Below are 19,000 nucleotides of genomic sequence, written 5' to 3' on the forward strand. Positions count from 1 at the left end.
GACTAACAACTTTAAATTCATTTACACCTATCGACATATTAGACCTCACTTCCACAATTTCCTCATCAAAATCTACAACTAGTCTACTAGATCCTATCCCTACTCATCTTCTGAAATCTGCTCTCCCTTTCTTGGATAATGCTTTGCTCCAGATCATAAATAACTCACTGCTATCAGTATTATCTGTCGAAAATACTAGAAAAAATAGTGTCCAAACAAATTAGTGCCTTCTTACATATGAATAAAATCCAAGAAGTATATCAGTCTGTTTTCAGAGCTCACCACAGTACTGAATCAGCCTTAGTTAAAGTTTTTAACAACCTCCTCATTGCTGCCGATAATGGACATATCAATTTTAGTCCTCCTGGACCTCAGTGCTGCCTTCGACACCATAGACCATGACATACTACTTCACAGGCTTGAACATTTGATAGGCATTAAAGACTCAGCACTCGCTTGGTTTAGATCATTGGTTCTCAAAGTGGGGTCCGGGGACCACTAGGGGTCCGCAGCACATTGTCAGGGGGTCCCTGACAAAGTTTGCTACAAAATATGAAATTGTCTTATATGGTGAAACATGCTACACTTTCTATATTTGCCCAATTGATCTGCTGATACGTTACATCAATACGTCAAAACACTTTACTATTAATTAACCGGCAACAAAATGAAAGTTATGTGAAGCAAACACTATGTGTTCAACACAATAGGCCTACATTTGACAAAGAAACAACAAACCTTTAAAAGAATCCTACATACTGTCAAAGTTTGCTAACATGACTATTGTGGTATTGGCACTCTATGTTTTTAAAATACATATAACATAAGCATCTAACAGAAAAAAAGGCTATACAGCTACATGATTAACTTAAGTTTTATGTGTTGCGATTATGAGGGGTCCTTGGAGAATTTTCCACTCCATGAGGGGTCCCTGGCCCACAAAAGTTTGAGAACCCCTGGTTTAGATCATACCTTTCTAACCGCAGACAATTTGTACAAGTCCACAATAAACCGTCTATCCAGACTATGGTAAAGTATGGGGTGCCCCAAGGCTCAGTACTAGGGCACCTGTTATTTTCTCTCTATATGCTTCCCCTAGGCTCTGAAATTAGGAAACATGGCATTAAATTTCATTCTTATGCAGACGATACACAACTATACCTTTCCGTAAAACCTGACGAATTAACTCCGTTAGCCAAACTTGACACATGTAAGAGATATAAAGACATGGATGACAAATAATTTCCTGCTTTTGAACTCTGATAAAACAGAAGTCATGGTTGTAGGTCCTAAAAAGATGAGGGATATCCTATCCTCATCTCAGGCTACATTTTCTGATCTTTGACTATCCTCATCCACAAGTATTAAAAATCTAGGAGTTACAATTGACCAAGACCTATCACTAAGTAATCACATAAAACAGATTACCAAAACTTCATTCTATTACTTCAGGAACATTTCAAAGATAAGGAAGTCCTTATCCTTACCAGACGCTGAAAAAATAATCCATGCTTTTGTAACCTCAAGGATTGATTATTGCAACGCTCTGTATGCTGGCTGCAATAATACCTGTCTAAAGAGCTTACAGCTTATACAAAATGCAGCTGCTCGCACACTCACTAGAACTAAAAAATATGAACATATTTCCCCTATCCTGGCATCTCTACATTGGCTGCCTGTTAAAAGTCGCATTGACTTCAAAATATTACTTCTAACGTACAAAGCCATTAATGGCCAGGCACCAGAATATATTAAAGATCTCCTAGTCCCATATAACCCGCCCAGACCGTTACGATCACAGAATACTGGCCTTCTTGTAATTCCAAGAATCTCAAAAATGACAGTAGGTGGCAGAGCTTTCAGCTATCGCGCACCCCTCCTCTGGAATAATCTCCCTTCCTCAATTCGATTAACAGACCCCCTCCCTATTGTTAAGTCTAGACTTAAAACATACCTCTTTACTGCCTCCCATAGTTAGGTATGGTGCGGTGTGGAACTTCATCCATCTCAGGGATTTTGGAATGGACCACCCTGCTGAATTCTCATGTGACTGGCACCCCAGTCGCGCGTGAGATGGTGGTCACTGACCATACCTGCACTGGTGTCGACTACCCCTCACCATGCCTTAGTTATGCTGCTATAGAATAGTGCTGTCATGGACTTGTCATGTGCCACGCCGTACAACCCCCCCCTCCTCTACTCTCTTTCTCTCAACTCTCCCTCTCTTGCCCATTCTCACTATGATTTACTGTAACAATATATAGCACCACTGCTCACTTCTTGACATTAACCACATTGATTTCAAGTAATACTAACCCATTCTACATTTCTCTTTATTCTCCCTTACTGTACCTCACTTGTGAGGTATATCATCACCAGTCATCAACCATCCGTGTGCCTGGCCCTCCTCTTACCCATCCCACCTGAAGTCCCATCCTTGACTGCTGTAATAATGTCCCCCTACCTGGATTCCTGGCCCATACAGCCCCATCACCTGCCTATGACAACTCTGCCCGGATTCTGGCCTGTCTGCTGACCCACCACTTGCCCCCTCTCAACTTTCTTTCCTGGACAATTCCGATGCCGGACTATTGCACTTTCTCTCACTAAATCATGATTAATGCTTTATCATACCGGATACGTAATCATCCCACCTCTTGTAACTTTCACCTCAGGTGCTTTAAACACCATGTCCTATTCTCCACACCTGACTGTCATATGCATTTGTCATTGTTTACAGACCTTACTGTCCGTATTGACCCTAGGCAGATGGGTCAGGCCCTTGAGTCGTGGATCTGCTCGAGGTTTCTTTCTATATGTATCTCCAATTCTAGGGAGTTTTTCCTCGCCCCTGTTACCCATGAGCCTTCCTTCTTTCTTTCTTCCTTTTCTTTTTTCCCCCGATTGCCTACATTCTGTAAAGCGCCATGATACATGTGTAATGTTTTGGCGCTATATAAGGTCAGTTTAGCTGCTGTCAGTTTAATTTCCGAAAACACAAAGTAGCTAGCCTGGGTGAACCCAGGACCTGCACAGCAAATTCAAATTTTCTATCAGATTCACTCAGATTACAAAGTAGCCTATTGTGTATCAACAACACACAATAACTAGATGTACCGCAAAGGAGTACAAAATATGACCGCTGCTCAGTCCTGCACATTCTCTCTGCAAAAATAAATCACGCTTGTCAATTTGCCTCCATCTCCTACTCCATCCCCTACTCTTGCAACTTTTGTGTAAGTGTGCTTCGCTGTTTGTGTGTGTGTGTTTTCGCTTGTGAGTGTGTGTGAGGATAATGGGGTGTGTGTGTATGTCTGCTTGCCTGCATGGGTGTGTGTGTTTTATGTGTCTGTGCATATGTGTGTGTTTATGTGTCTGTGTGTGTGTGTGTGTGTGCGTGCGTGTGTTTGTGCATGCGTGCGTGTATGTATTTGTGTCAAGTAGGGCTGGGACAACGCGTCGACGTCATCGATTACGTCGACGCGTTGTCCCAGCCCTAAAAAAAACGTCGACGCAAAATATGAGCGTCAATTCGTCAAGCATAACGTGTGCTGCTAAATATTTTTAATTTTACACCTTCAGTGTTTTCCATACGTTGACTAATCTGTGGCTGGGTACCACGAAATCAAAACCGGCCACCACACATTGATGTTCTATGTTGTAGGCCTACTATTTAAAGATAAGATAAAATAATTTCATTGAGCTGCACTTTTTACTCACACAGCCTTTCCTTGCCCCGCCCGCTCTCTCTCGTAACGAGCCCGCTGCTCCTCCTCTGCATGTGCATTTAACAAAATATTTACGATTGTTGAAGGATTGTTGTTGCCACATAGAACCACTGCATAGAACACAGTGGGTTAAATTGCTATTAAATCCGCTTAGCATCGTGACCATGCTGTGCAAATTTGCAGCATTAAAACTGCTGAATTAAAGTTAAAGTAAACTCTGCTAAGGTCTTATCACAACATAGTACATTGAGGAGACTAAACTAAGTTAAGATACAGTATGCAATCAAGCAGTATCTCAAAGCTAACGTTAGAATACTGTTTGGGTGTCAAGTTTAGCATGCTTACTTGCAGCTGCTTATTCGTTGCTCATGCAGGGCTCATTTTATTGACTCTGAATGTTTGCAAAATCCCGATGTAAATGGAAAAGTGTTTTCCAAGACTCAAAAGTGCTTGTCCAAAGGAGAAGTACGAATCGTTATTTGAACTAACTACGTTATGAATTGCATCCACATATCAGCAGCCTTTTAACTGTGTTAATGTTAATTGCAAGGATTCCCACACGAACGTCTTAAAATGACAGGCACTCAATTAGACATACACTACTGAACTTTATTGAATGCTACCTCTGACTAAGAATGCATTACTTTGCACTTGTATAGTCTTTTATTTTGGAATCTTAAGAGCAATAACCATATATTGCAATGTTAAAGAATTCATGTTTTTTTTCATTCAGATGTGTAAATAAACATGTATAAGTTTTTATTAGTGAATTAATGGGGAGATAATCGATAATCGAATCGAAATCGAATCGGACTGAAAAAATGAATCGTTAGATTAATTGATGCATCGAAAAAATAATCGCTAGATTAATCGTTTAAAAAAGAATCCCAGCCCTAGTGTCAAGTCAAGTTTTATTTTTAATGCACATTTAACATGCACAGAGTGCAACCCAAAGCGCTCCACAAACAAGACACATAACAAAAAGACAAAAGATGCCGGACGTACCCATGACACCAAGACATACAAGACAGACAACAAAACAAATAAACGAATAAAAAGTGGGCAATTCCATGCAAAGGTCATCCTTACCATGGAAAAAAAGTTGTGCACACACAAATATAACTATTGTTAAAATGTTCATTTAGGTCTATATTTTATTGTTTTTAACTGATCTGATTGAATTTCGTGGAGAATTACACTCTTTTTACATCATAAATATGGTGTGCAACCATACAGAAACAACAGTTTTCACGTGGCAATATTATACATATTTAAAAAGGGGATAAATGGACTCAAGGTTCCAACAAATTGTTATCATTTGACAAATTTAAGATTGACAAGGAAATGGTAGAGCAAAGTGTATGCTCAGTTTGCCTTAAGAGCACAGCTCCTTACATTTGTAAGGCTTTTGTTTTTAAGTCAGCAAGTTCCATGGCCATGTCACATCCATAACGTTTTATAGGAAAAGTTTATGCTACACATACAGTGTTGATGCAGCAATGTCCAAAATGTCTGTGCAAAGCTGATTTATACCAATGTAAAGTATGATTAACAAATTATGCCCCTTTCTTACTTTTAAACTTTTATGGATGTGACGTTATGGATGTTACATAATAAGACTGGAGACTTTATTTTACCTCAAAGCTGATAAACGTCTGTTCTGGTGGCATAATAATGCCTCTGTCTGTTCTGGTGGCAACACATTTCACCTTAGTGTTTACAATTGAAACAAAACATAATCACGCTTGTCAATTTGTCTCCATCTCCTATTCCTGCAACTCATGTGCATGTAAATGAGTGTGTGCATGTGTGAGTTTGCTTTTGTGTATAAAAATGTGTGTGTGTGTGCCTGTGTGTGTTTATGTGTGTGCGGGTGTTTGTGCATGTGCGGCTGTTTGTGCATGTATAGTGTGTATGTGCTTGTCTGTGTGTGTGTGTGTGTGTGTGTGTGTGTGTGTGTGTGTGTGGGCGCGCGCGTGCATGTACTGTAGATAGATAGATAGATAGATAGATAGATACTTTATTGATCCCCAGGGGAAATTCAAGGTCTCAGCAGCATACATACAACACAAACACATTCTCTAACAGCAGAAAGAGTAATTAAAGTATATAATATAAAAACACAACTAAGCAATATAATAAGGACAGTACAAGATAAAGAATGTGCTAAATATACTAAAATACAAATTATACTGACTGACACTTAATACAATATATAAAAATATATTAAAATACAATTTACAAAAATACAAATTATACTAACACTTAATCTAAATCAATTCTAAAAACAGTATCCACATAGTGGTGATTAATCAATCAGAGGCGCTTGCAATGGCAATGACTGAGGCAGGGACTGATCCTGTGATTTCCTGTACATAGTAAGGTATGGTAAGGTGCTCTGTGTGAATGAGTGACACGGTGGTAGTGCAATGGTGATAGTGGTCATGGTGATAGTGCAAATGAGTAAGACCAACAGTGCAACAGTGCAACAATGCAGAAGTAAGTAAAGTAAAGTCTATATATCTATATATTGAACTATTAAGAAAAAGTATAAGTGTGTCCACAGTTCGGCTGTGGCATGGAGGGGGGGGTTATGCATATGTGCAAATGTGCTAATATAGCACGCAAACAGTAAGGCATAAAGACAGTGATACAAGTGGCTAGTGGACAGACAGTGCCAAACATGGAGGGGGTGAAGAGGCAGACAGACTATGCCGAGAAGTCTATCTCTCCTCTTCCCTTAAGTGAGGCATTGAACAGTTCAATGGCCCTGGGGACAAATGACTTCCTCAGTCTGTCCGTTGTGCAAGGCAGTGAGCGAAGTCTCCAGCTGATCAGGCTCTTCTGCTTAACAATAGTGGTGTGGAGTGGGTGACACTCATTGTCCAAGATGTTGATCAGTTTGTTCAGGGTCCTTTTGTCAGATAGTGAAGTGATGTACTCCAGTTCACCTCCCACTACAGAGCCAGCTTTCCTTACCAGCCTGTCAATTCGCCCTGCGTCCTTCTTCCTTGTGCTTCCTCCCCAACACACTACTGCATAGAAGAGGACGCTGGCAACAACAGACTGGTAAAACATCCTGAGGAGCTTACTGCACACATTGAAGGACCGCAGCCTCCTCAGGAAGTACAGCCTACTCTGCCCTTTCTTGTAGAGTGCATCAGTGTTGGCTGACCAGTCCAGTTTATTGTCCAGGTGGAGACCCAGATACTTGTAGGTGCTAACCATCTCCACATTGACCCCATCAATGTGGACTGGTAGCAGAGTGGGCTTAGACCTGCGGAAATCCACCACCATCTCCTTGGTCTTTGAAGTATTAAGTTGAAGATGATTGAGTTTGCACCATTGCACAAAGTCCTCCACCAGGCTCCTGTACTCCTCCTTCTGCCCGTTCCTGATACACCCCACAATTGCAGTATCATCAGAAAACTTCTGCATGTGGCATGACTCGGTGTTGTAGCAGAAGTCAGATGTGTACAGGGTGAACAGGACTGGAGAGAGCACAGTTCCCTGTGGCGCTCCGGTGCTGCAGATCACAGTGTCAGAGAGACAGTTCTTCAGTCTGACGAACTGTGGTCGCTCGGTCAGGTAATCTGTAATCCAGGTTACCAGGTGAGCGTCCACACCCATCTGCAAGAGCTTGTCTCCCAATCTGAGGGGCTGGATGGTGTTAAAAGCACTTGAGAAATCAAAGAACATGATTCTCACAGCACTCTTCCCCTTGTCCAGGTGGGAATGTGTCCTGTGTAGAAGAAAAGTGATGGCATCGTCCACGGCCACTTTCTCCTGGTAAGCAAACTGTAACGGGTCTAGTGCATGGCGTACCTGGGGTCTGAGCATGCCTAAGACCAATCGCTCCATTGTCTTCATCACATGTGATGTGAGAGCGACAGGTCTGTAGTCATTAAGCTCACTAGGGTGTGGCTTCTTAGGGACAGGGGTGAGACATGATGTCTTCCACAGTGTTGGAACTTGTCCAAGGCGTAGACTCAAATTGAAGATGTGCTTCAGTGGCTCCCCCAGTTCAGCAGCACAGGCCTCGAGTAGCCTTGGGCACAGTCTGTCAGGCCCAGCTGCTTTATTGCTGCGCAATTTCTTAAGTTGGACTGTCACTTGATCTTTTGTAATGGTGAGGGGTGTAAGGGGAGGGGAGGGGGAGGGGTGCATCTGGGATCTGTGTGTCTGATGGCTGTTGACTGAGGTCGTTGTCACCTCATTGTTCGTGATCGCCATGTGGGGGAGGGGTGCAAAATCCAATGATGGTGGGGGTACGATAGCCTGTGATGATGGAGGTGAGTGTTGCGCTGGTATTGAGGGGGTGTGAGGGTGGGGGCTGGGGGATGGTGGACAGACCACCGCCATTGGAGCTGGAGCAGGGCAGTCAAACCTGTTGTAGAAGTGGTTCAACTGGTTCGCCCTGTCCAGGTCCCCCTCCACAGAGCTGCTGTTCTTCTTCAGGCCAGTGATAACCTTCATGCAGTCCCATGTCTCCTTCAAGTTGTTTTCCTGCAGCTTCTTTCCACCTTCTTTCTGTAATCCTCCTTAGCTTCCTTCAGCTTGAATTTGAGTTCCCCTTGCACGCGCCTCAGCTCTGCCATGTCCCCCTCTCTGAACGCCATCTTTTTCCTGTTGAGAAGGGTCTTGACATTGCTGGTTATCCAAGGCTTGTTGTTGGGAAAGCAGCGTACAGTTCTGGTGGGAACAACAATGTCCATGCAGAAGTTCAGGTAGTCAGTTGTGCACTGTGTGACCTCCTCCAAGTCCTCTCCATTCCGTAACACACTCCAGTCAGTACACTCGAAGCAGTCTCTCAGAGCCTCATCCACTTCGGGTGTCCACTTCCTGAAGGTGCGTTTGGGAACTGGTAGCCTCTGTACTTTGGCCTTGTACATTGGCTGGAGATGAATGAGGTTGTGGTCTGACTTTCCCAGTGGGGGGAGGGGGTTTGCACTGTATGCATCCCTCACGTTTGCATACATGAGGTCTATTGTTCTGTTTTTCCTTGTAGGGCAGTCAACATACTGGTAAAAATTTGTGAGTGTGGAATCCAGTGTTATGTGATTGAAGTCGCCAGAGATCACAAAAAAGGCGTCAGTGTGTTGGGTTTGAAGCCTTGCCATTGTAGAGTGGATGACGTCACACGCTGTATCCGGAAGAGCTCGAGGTGGAACGTAAACACAGACAGCAATTGCGTGCGAGAACTCCCTCGGCATGTAGTATGGACGGAGACTAACCGCTAATAACTCCACATCCTTACAGCATACAGTCTCCTACTGTTACATGTCCGGGATTGCACCATCTATTGTTAATGTACAGCACCAGTCCGCCTCCCTTCTTTTTGCCAGAAAGTTTACAGTCTCTGTCCAAACGAGCTACGCTGAAGCCAGGCAGCTCAACGTTAGAAGTGGGGATATGGCTTGTTAGCCACGTCTCCGTGAAGCATAACAAACTACATTCCCTGTACAACTTCTGGTTTCTTACCAGGGCATCCAGTTCGTCAGTCTTATTAGCCAGTGAGTTCACGTTTCCCATCACAATCGATGGAACTGAGGGCTTGTATCTCCACTTCTTCTCCCGACGCCTCGTCTTCACTTTTACTCCCGCTCTGCAACCCCGAAAGCACCACAGTTCCTCTGGGATGTTGTTGCGAACACAGCCAGCATTCCGTCGTAGTGCGATCAGCTGGTTCCTTGTGTACACAAGCTTGCTGTCGCTGGAGCGTTGTAATATGTCCGTATCCATAGGATAGAATAAAAACACTCCTCAAAGTGTGTAATCCAAAAAGTTGCGAAGTAAAAAGTAAACAAATAGTAGACAAAGACGTAGAAACAAACACTAAGACACGGAGCTGCTGAGTAGGCTGCCACACCTGACGGCGCCGGAACCGGAAGTGTCCAAATGAGTATGTGTATGTATATGTGTATGTATGTAAATGAGTATGTGTATGTATGTGTCCAAATGAGTGGGTATGGGCTAGGTTGATGCGGGCTCTTGAGACTAATATACCATAAGCATTTTATCATCTTAGGTGCAACAGTTCAGGTAGGGCTAGTTATTTAGCCTAGCGCAGTGGAGGAGTGGCCAACAAATGTCATGTTCCCTGGTGTTGCAGTAACCCGGAATCATTGACCAAAATTGATCACAGTAAAATAAAAAAACATATTTCTTTTTTATATTTTAAATGACTTGTCCTCATTCTTCCTGTGGATCTTAATGGGCACTGAGGAAGCAATAATTTAATTGCTAGTTTTTCATAAATTACTATTTCAATTGTTTCATATCAAAATTCACTACTTAAGTATGTGTTTTATGTAGTTTGTGGAGGACTGGTTCTGACACGTCACATCCATAATATGAAATTGTCACATCCATAACGGCAGTTTTTCCAACATAATGCATTACGAAAATGACGCATAGTTTCAAAAACAGACTTTTTATGTTCATTTAAGTCTCCTTCATGCTACATATATCACGGTTTCGGCAGTTTCCTTCAAAATTCACAGAGTTTGTAGAAAACCTGTAATCTCTCATAAAAGTGTGTCTATTACATGCCACATCCATAACGCTGATACACCTTAGGATGTAAATGATTATATAAAATTTGAGGATTTGTCAGTATTCAGAGGACAGAGGTTACATTAAAAGTTATGCAAATTAATTCACTGATACTAATTTTGCCTCTACTCTAAGGCATTTTGTTTACCAATTTGAGTCCAACTGTCACATCCATAACGCTGGAACCGCCCAAGTAAAAAAAAAGAAAATACATTTAAAAAGGGGAAAAAAGTGATGTTAAAATTAGTCCAATTTCCAAACCAGCTGAAAATGTCAAACAGCTGTGTCTTCACAACCAATGCAATGCCAACAAAGTTCTTTACAACTGACCAACCTGGTAAATTCACTGGCAGTCTGGAGATAACGTTAACGTTAGGCCTTATAGACTGCAGTCTGGAGATCACTGGAAGCACAGTCTGAAGTCGTGGGCAATCTTGTAGATCCGCAACTCGGTGGACTTTTAACAGCGACCGTTTGTTGCTCCGTGAGATTGCAGCTCTTCAACGTTAACGTTAGTCTGCAGTTGGCATGGCAGCTCGCAGGTCAGCAACAGCTCTGCGGCCACGGCATGCTATTCTGTATAGCTATGCTAGGTGTACACAAACACTGTGTGTGTCTGTGTGTGTATGTGTGTGTGTGAACTAATGAACTAATGTCATGAACTAATAACAGACGTGTGTCGAAAATTGACTTTATTTTCCATACGGAGAAATAATAATCGTCAATGGAAGCAGAGTCTAACCAAGGTCAATCTTGCCAAGAAAAGCTGTCAAACCCGAAAACACATTAGGCAAAAGTGCAAAACATCACAAAACTAACTAAACTAACATATGCATATTTTTGTATTGCAACATCATTGTACAGTTGTAACAGCATGTTACAAATAACCCCGCTGGGTCACGTTTGTTATAAAGATAAGATAGCTCCTGATATGTGTTGACTACATGTTTCAAAACGGTGTTCATTTTTAGCCTACAAGACGATTATTAGATGATACAAGATAAGAGTCAGTGAGCTGCACCCACAACTCAGTAATCGAAAGACAAGGAGCCTACCACCTATTTACTTTGATGCCTTCAAAAGACGTTTTGCTGTAGATCTATGTGAAAACACGTCTGTAGTGATGTCTAGTTGTTATCTATCAATCTAGGATTGATTAGTTGGGTATGGCCTCCTGGGTGACGTCACTGTGATACAAGGCCAGTATTGGAATACACAGGGTAATGTACCGCCGCATGTGAGTTAGCTCCAGGATAAAAGTTATCACCTGTTGAGCCTTTCAATAAACCGCACTAAACTGCAACCCGAGTCTCTATAATCGTGACAACGTCCATGACTGAAAATTTGTGGAACGCCATCTCATAGTAATGTGGTTAACTGTCCAATACCATGCCCCGATCAACCCTCTGCAACTAGGAAAAAAGTCCATGTTACATTTAACCCTGCATTACTTTGTGCCCCGCCCTCCCCTGCAGCTTTCTGAAGCGGTGTTTCTGAAGCTAATGTAACAACAAATACCACCTTAACGTGAAAAAGCTTAACGTAGCTTATATCCCAAAACACCAACAAGTCGTTTTACTCCCCGTATGCGCTCATTATAAAGGTCTTGACAGGAGCAACACCGTATAATTTTTTTTTTGCAACATTAGGCCTAGGCCTAATAATGGTTGGAATGGAAAGATGCAAGTTATGTTTTAAAAACAAATGATCACGTTACCCCGCAGAAGTTTCAAAGTAGCCTACACCCAGCCTAAGCCTATTCAGAACACCTCATCGAATGTCTGTAGTAGGCTACAACTTCGATTCAATAAAAACAATTTCTAAAGGAAATACGTCACATCATTACTCCTGCCTGGATTCGAACTCAGGACTGCCTGAAAGTTGCAGACCTGTTCTGGAAATACGTGCATTAACCCACTCGACCGTCAGACATCGCTAACTGCTTCGAGTAGGCCTATTGAGTAGGACTGTAGCCTACACTGGTTACTGTGGCACAGCCTTGAGTGACCGAATTTGTTTTCCTTTGTCATATGAATGCTGTCATTTTGTTAACATCACTGTTAAGGAGATGCTGTAGGCAAAGGCTACTTTTCAACCTCGTTACTGTAGTAAAAAAATTCATCACGAGGTTTCTGGGCAGCATATTTATGTTCTGTTAGCAAGCGAACTTCTCATGACTGCCGACAAAGTAGCCTACTGCCAGCTGAGGAAGCTCTCATTTTAAAACATTACTGAGAGACAGGTACTGTACAATCAACAAATCTTGCCACTGAATCCAAAACTATGTTTGACATATATGTACAAAGCTTATAGGCTACAGTGGACTAGCATGTTGCAGGGGCTGCTAAAAACACAGAGCAACAACACACTAAAACTCGGCCAATCACAGACCTTGCTGTCGAACAGAGCGGTTCGACCGCGGAACGCCACAGCAGACTTATGCTGCCCCCAAGCGGCTGCAGTTGTACTTACATTTCACCCAGCTGTGTGAATCACGTTGTTCGTGAATGAAGTGTCCATTCTTAACTACTACCCATTGTATAAGTATAAGTATATATACTCTTTTGATCCTGTGAGGGAAATTTGGTCTCTGCATTTATCCCAATCCGTGAATTAGTGAAACACACTCAGCACACAGTGAACACAGTGAGGTGAAGCACACACTAATCCCGGCGCAGTGAGCTGCCTGCAACAACAGCGGCGCTCGGGGAGCAGTGAGGGGTTAGGTGCCTTGCTCAAGAGCACTTCAGCCGTGCCTACTGGTCAGGGTTCGATCCGGCAACCCTCCGGTTACAAGTCTGAAATAATGAGCTGTAAAGTAACTCGGACTTTCAAAAAAATTATTTAAAGGCACACTATGCAAGTTTTTCACCTTTACAAACTTGTAATAGGCAAATCGTTCACCTAGCATAGCTATACAGCATAGACATAGCGAGTCCCTACCGAGAAAACCAGCCATGCAACTTCCAAGAGCGGCGCCCCGCCAAATCTCGTGAGAACAGATGGTCAGTAGATATAGCTCTTTGGAGATAGTTTCTGCCAGTTGTTAATCCTTCACCTCCACAACAAAAGCATTAGCATTTAGTACAGGGGGGGGGGGGTAAGTCGCGAGAAGTTTGCTATTTACAATAGCAGAGTAACATAAACACATTGTGAATACTCTAGAGGGAACGTAAACCTGCATAGTATACCTTTAAAGGATATCAACTAATTATTGTTATCGCAAAATCACAAACTATAGAGGTATTATTTTTTGTCCATATCGTACAGTATTTGAATTGAATTTCAAAGCTTTGTAAGAAAAACATCCCAGTTCTCTCCATATGTTTACATGTGCAAGTGGTATTAGATTTTCTGGTTCAATGAAATTCCACCTACCATCTACTTTGGAATGGCAGGAATTGCCTCAAAACAAAGGAATTCTACTTGGAACCAGGTGGATTTTCTATTTTATAACACATTTTCTGCTGTGTTGTCTACTTTCCTCCCTGAAAGACATTTTTAAATTATCTAAACATGGGTGCACTACACATTTATTACAGTGTTTATTAGAGATGATATCAAGAGCTACTTACCAGGGGACATAGACAGGTTCGTGCCAGTGTCATTGTGAAAGATGACATAGTGACTGGACGGAAATCCAGAATACGAGGATAGATATCCAAAGGAGACAGTGTCTTCAAAATATGAGACAAAAAGTGTCATCAGCAGTGTTAAGAACAATATGAATTAAAGCATTCTGACAAGTAACTAAAATGAAATGTTACATGACTGATTCTTGAGATAAGGGACAAAAGTACTTTTGAAAAGTGACAAGCAAAATCGATACTACATTCATTTGAATTGGATATCATTATAAACATAGATCTCATCTATCATGCCTGAAAAGGAACAGGTTTTTTATTAACCACTTTTTATAAAAATTGACATTTACTAACTTAGTAACTTGTCATTTGTCACTCCGTCTGACACATGAAAATATGTTTTTGTGTGTGTTTGATCAATTCAACAACACTGTAAAGTCTTTAAGTGTGTAGAAATGGTGTACCTTAGCAAGGTTTAGTGATAAATTGCATTGTATACAATTTTAATATCATTTTACATTGTTTTGGAATAAGCCATTTTAAATTACCTTAATTTAGTTTACTATTTTTTTATTTTTAATATATACAATCAGTGCTTTTGTGCACACAAGACACTGATGCATGTAGTTAAGTTGGTGTTTTAATGTATGAACACACTCAATTGAACAAAAGAAACATAAATTTTTTTATAAAAATGAAAAACCTCCATCTTACGGGGTTGACACACAACTGACGGTGTTGACACACAATTGACGGTGTTGACAAACTAATCGAGAATCAAACTGATAAAAGATATTTACCTAGTTTTGACATGGCAGTATCAAGGGAAATGGTATCAAACTTCAAAAAAAGAGTTTCTACAGGACCTCAGGCAAGTAAGTTCCATGATTTGCTCCAATTTCTCTCAGCAAGTAAGTAAATCATTACTGCCTTCGGTGTAGAGCCAAGTACTAAATATTTATATATAATAGTTTGTCTAACCTGCGGGACTTAGCTCAGCTTAGCTTAGCTCCCTGGTCTGGCTTGCTTGGAGGGGACAAGCTGTCCCTGCTGTTTCAAAATCCTTCACTGGACAGAAACAGACATCCCTCCTCCTAGCCTAGACGCCTGCTGTAATTTTACTGGTCACCTTGCTATTTTATAGTTGTATCAGGTAGCTTAGTTGACTTTACATTATCCTATGTGGGCCTAACACTTCAGCCATTTGGAACAGAAGAACACACCAGAATAGGCCTGCTTAGTAAGCAGGATTTGATGGCTGCATTGCAATTCAATGCGGAAGTAATCCAAGTATTCAGAATATGTTACTCAGATTGAATACGTTACAAAAATACATATTTGGGCATGTATTCTGTATTCTGTAAGAGAATACTTTTTGAAAGTATCCTTCCCAACACTGCCTACATCTCATGAGTCCCATGCGCTTTCCCACCAGTGGAGCTAGTTGGCTATACTGCCCTACAAAGCAAAAAGGCAGTAACTACGCAGAGTGCAGAACTGAGAAAAATGACTTTAAAGTTATCCTGTCATCCAGCCTAAATAGTTGTAGGTAGATTATTGGACATGTGGCTGTTTTGTTACTTTATATTAGCTTATTTTTTGTACATATCTATCCTCATATTTAATTGTATATTTTACCCCTATTTTGCAGTTATTGTATTCTTGCTTTGTATTACTTACCAAAAACGTGGCACCATGCCAAGGAAAAAGGCAGTAACTACAGATTCTCCAAAAACTATTTTGCCACAACTTGGGCTCTGGGTGTGTTAGATACACTGTATTTGAAATAATTGGAACCATTTGTTTTCCTGAACATGGATATACCAAACCCAAACTAATTTGACCATTTTAGGTAAATAAAGCTGACCTGGTACTGTAACGGCGTCTCACATTGCTAAGCTGTATCAAGGCCCAAATGGGGACAATTCATTTTGAATAGGACCACATTATTATGTCTGAGTATTAGATTAATGTGTGTCTAGGGGTGTTTCTGTATCTGTAATGTATATATTATCTGTTATACCCACAAATGCCATTAATGTTAATGCAAAACAACTTTTCTTTGGAGCAATATAAGCAAGTTAAACTCCAATTCAACAGAGCAAAACAAAATAATTTTGCCTAAGTGTTTCTAAGGCTTTTCAAACTCTTATGATGATAACTAAGACCACACATTTCACCACATTTCATATGGTTAGCCTATTAGTCCTCATCCTCTACAACATTGCTCACAGGCAGGGAATACCAGATTAAGGGGAATCAAAATTAAATATATAATTTTATATTCAGAAGAAGAAACCGTGCAATAGCCTAAATGCTTAGGAAGAGGAACCAATGTGTTTGAGCCTGAGAGCTAAGGGGGGCGTAAATACCTGCCGGCTCGCACTGCAGAAGTTTGTTTTTGTTGAAAGCATGGATGCTTAACAGTAAAGAGAAAGATGTCCGTTTTGCTCACAACTCGCTAACTTCTCTAAACAGCGGACATCCTTCAAACAGCGGCCGCGAAGAGAGTGTGTTTTAAGTTGAACAGACACCTGTCACGTTAAAGAATAACTGTTACACTGATAGTTGTGTTTATGGACAGTTATATTCTCCTGTTGGACAACAATGCCATGAATGATTAGCCTATGAAAAAAGAAGAGGCCGTTCATGTAGGCTAATAAGAGCGAAGAAGATCACGCTGGCTGCTTGGATGTTATGGGATAGTCTGATGCCTTTAGCTGCTAGAAGTTTTAGGCTACCTCCGCCCAAAGGTTATCTTTTGGTGCTGTTTCTGTCTCTGTATGTTCGTTAGCATATATATATATATATATATATATATACGGTTAGTAATCGTTAGTAAGATAACTCGAAAAGTACTGTAGCCTACGGATTTGGATGACATTTTCGCACAACATGGGTATTATAATCGCAAATGTTAAAACCGTCCCGCCGTGAGGATGCCGCGAAATCAGCTGTGTTTGTTCACCATGGAAACAGTAACTTCACTGCGCAGTAACACGGTTATTTTTTGTTAGGTAAAACATAACAAGAATACAGTAATGGATGTTACTGTACTCTTGCTTTGTTTCATAGGGCTTTTTGGAGTTACTGTACAAACGACTACCATTTTTCTCCAAAACGACACACATTTGAGATAAGATGTTTTGTCACATAACAAAGGATGCCTTGAATGTCATGAAAATGATAATAACTCATTTTTGACCAAAAATGTAGTTACTGCCTTTTTGCTTTGTAGGGCAGTATAGTTGATCAAACTTTTGCCAACTTAAAAAAAAAGCTTAACTCCAGTCACGATTCAAAGACCGCTGTTTTCCAGCACCCATCTTCTTTGTTTTCAAGTAGCAAGGAATTCACGTGGAACCGTCGCAACTCTGTCATCATTATGTTAAGCCCGCCCACCGACTCTACAAACGATATGATTGGCCTGATCGAAGTTTGATTTTTCCAGCTCACAAGCCAACAGAGAGTTGCTAGACTACCCTGGCTACAAATTACATTTGTTGCTGCTAGGGTACGTCTAGATTTCTAGGCTACCCTCCTCCCATATTTAGGGTGAAAATTGGCAGTAGGACCACAAGAATGCAAAAACTCAACTTTCATATCTTGGTGTTCTATATCTATATCAATGGACTTTCCTAACCAGCAGTGATCATCATACACCACTGCCAGCCTATCCCCTATCTCAATACTGCTGATATTTATATCAACAGTAGCACCCCCAGGATCTTTCAATGGCTCCTCTTCCATTTCATCCACCAAATCTTACATTTCATCGACCGAATCCCCTGCTTCTCCCAACTCGTCTTCCATCTCCTGCATCAACATGGCCAATGGACGGCTCTTCCTGGCCCTTGCATCAGTCTGCTGCTCCTCTGAGCAGTCTCTTATACAAAGAGTAGCTGGGGGAAAGCAATGGCAATCTGCAAGAGCATGATAGTTGTCTGTACCTAACACCAAACTGGCGAAGCCTATGAAGAAACCGGTACTTCTTTAGAACTTCTTCTAACCAAGTGCTATTAATCGTATAATAAGATACAAAAATCTATTTGGTATTGTTTCTAGTATGAAAAGACTTACCTAGCGCTCTCTTGAAAGATCATTTTGACTTAATTTAAGAAGACTTTGACTTATTTTAAGGAATCTTATCAAGACAAATTTTCTTAACGCACTGGCAGACAAATTGGCTTGCTTTTATGACAAATTTGCTTCACCCACTGGAAGAAAAATTTGCTTATTTTCAGGATGAGATGTCTTAAAATAAGTCAAACATTTCTTAAATAAAGTCAAATGATTTCATGAGAAAGCGCTAGGTAAGTCTCTTTATACTGAAAACAATACAAACTAGTTTTTTATCTTGATATAAGATTAACAATCTTGGTTAGATTTTATTAGATACGCAGTTTTTGCAGTGTAATGCCAGTTGTCTGTGACCTGATTTTTCAACGGCTCGTTTCTGTGCCACATGAGTTGTATAATTCCTTCTCAGCTCTTGTGGAAAAGAAGATATCTTCTAATGTTGGGAGTCCCGATGTTGGCTTCCCGTTATCATCCTCTCGGTTTCTGTTCATGGAGAATCTATCATTTTATCTTTTAGTTTGACATTTGACTTTTCTATTTGAGCCTTCTTTTTCCGCCATTCCTGCTTTCTTAGTTTGTGTTGCTCTTTTGTTCATTTCTTAATCTTTTCTTTCAATGCTTTTATCTCCCTTGCATGTCTTTTCCTGTTTTTTCTCCTCTCTCTCAAGAGCACGCTGGGTTGAAGTAGGCTCCTCAACAGCCTGGTCCAGAGGACATTCTGGTGGGGTGTCTATTTCATTTAGCCATCTATTCTGCATAGCTCTGGACCTTTTCTTTGCTTTCCTCCAATACTTTCTGCGGTGCCTTTTTGCTCTGGGTCCTAATTCTCCTACTTGTTTTACTTTTTTGTTTTGGACCCTGTCCTTCCATCTCTGTCGCTCCTTTTCAAACTGCTGTTTACTGTCTAACTGTCCCTTCTGCTTTCTGGGTCACTGTTACTTCTTTCTCTCCCTTTTCTCTGGTACTGTTTCTTTGTTTTTGCTCCTACACTGACAATTTTTGTGTAGCCATGTCTGCCTAGAGTACAGATAAAAACAATACTTTTTATGAGTT

At 41.1% G+C, this 19,000-nt stretch overlaps 1 protein-coding gene across 1 annotated transcript in view; it reads right to left on the reverse strand.

Moving 5' to 3' along the window:
• ercc2 (excision repair cross-complementation group 2) overlaps positions 1–19,000 on the reverse strand; it is a 144,751-nt gene that overhangs the window by 23,069 nt on the left and 102,682 nt on the right. The window contains exon 15 of the mRNA XM_076281800.1: positions 13,859–13,960. Coding sequence (XP_076137915.1) covers positions 13,859–13,960 — 102 coding nt within the window. The remainder of the gene's footprint in view (positions 1–13,858; positions 13,961–19,000) is intronic.

This window comes from Alosa pseudoharengus, unplaced genomic scaffold, assembly GCF_046254945.1.
Source record: "Alosa pseudoharengus isolate Yale_2024_CS ecotype anadromous, Long Island Sound unplaced genomic scaffold, YU_APseudo_1.1 YU_APseudo_1.1_scf_13, whole genome shotgun sequence".
Classification (NCBI taxonomy): Eukaryota; Metazoa; Chordata; class Actinopteri; order Clupeiformes; family Clupeidae; genus Alosa; species Alosa pseudoharengus.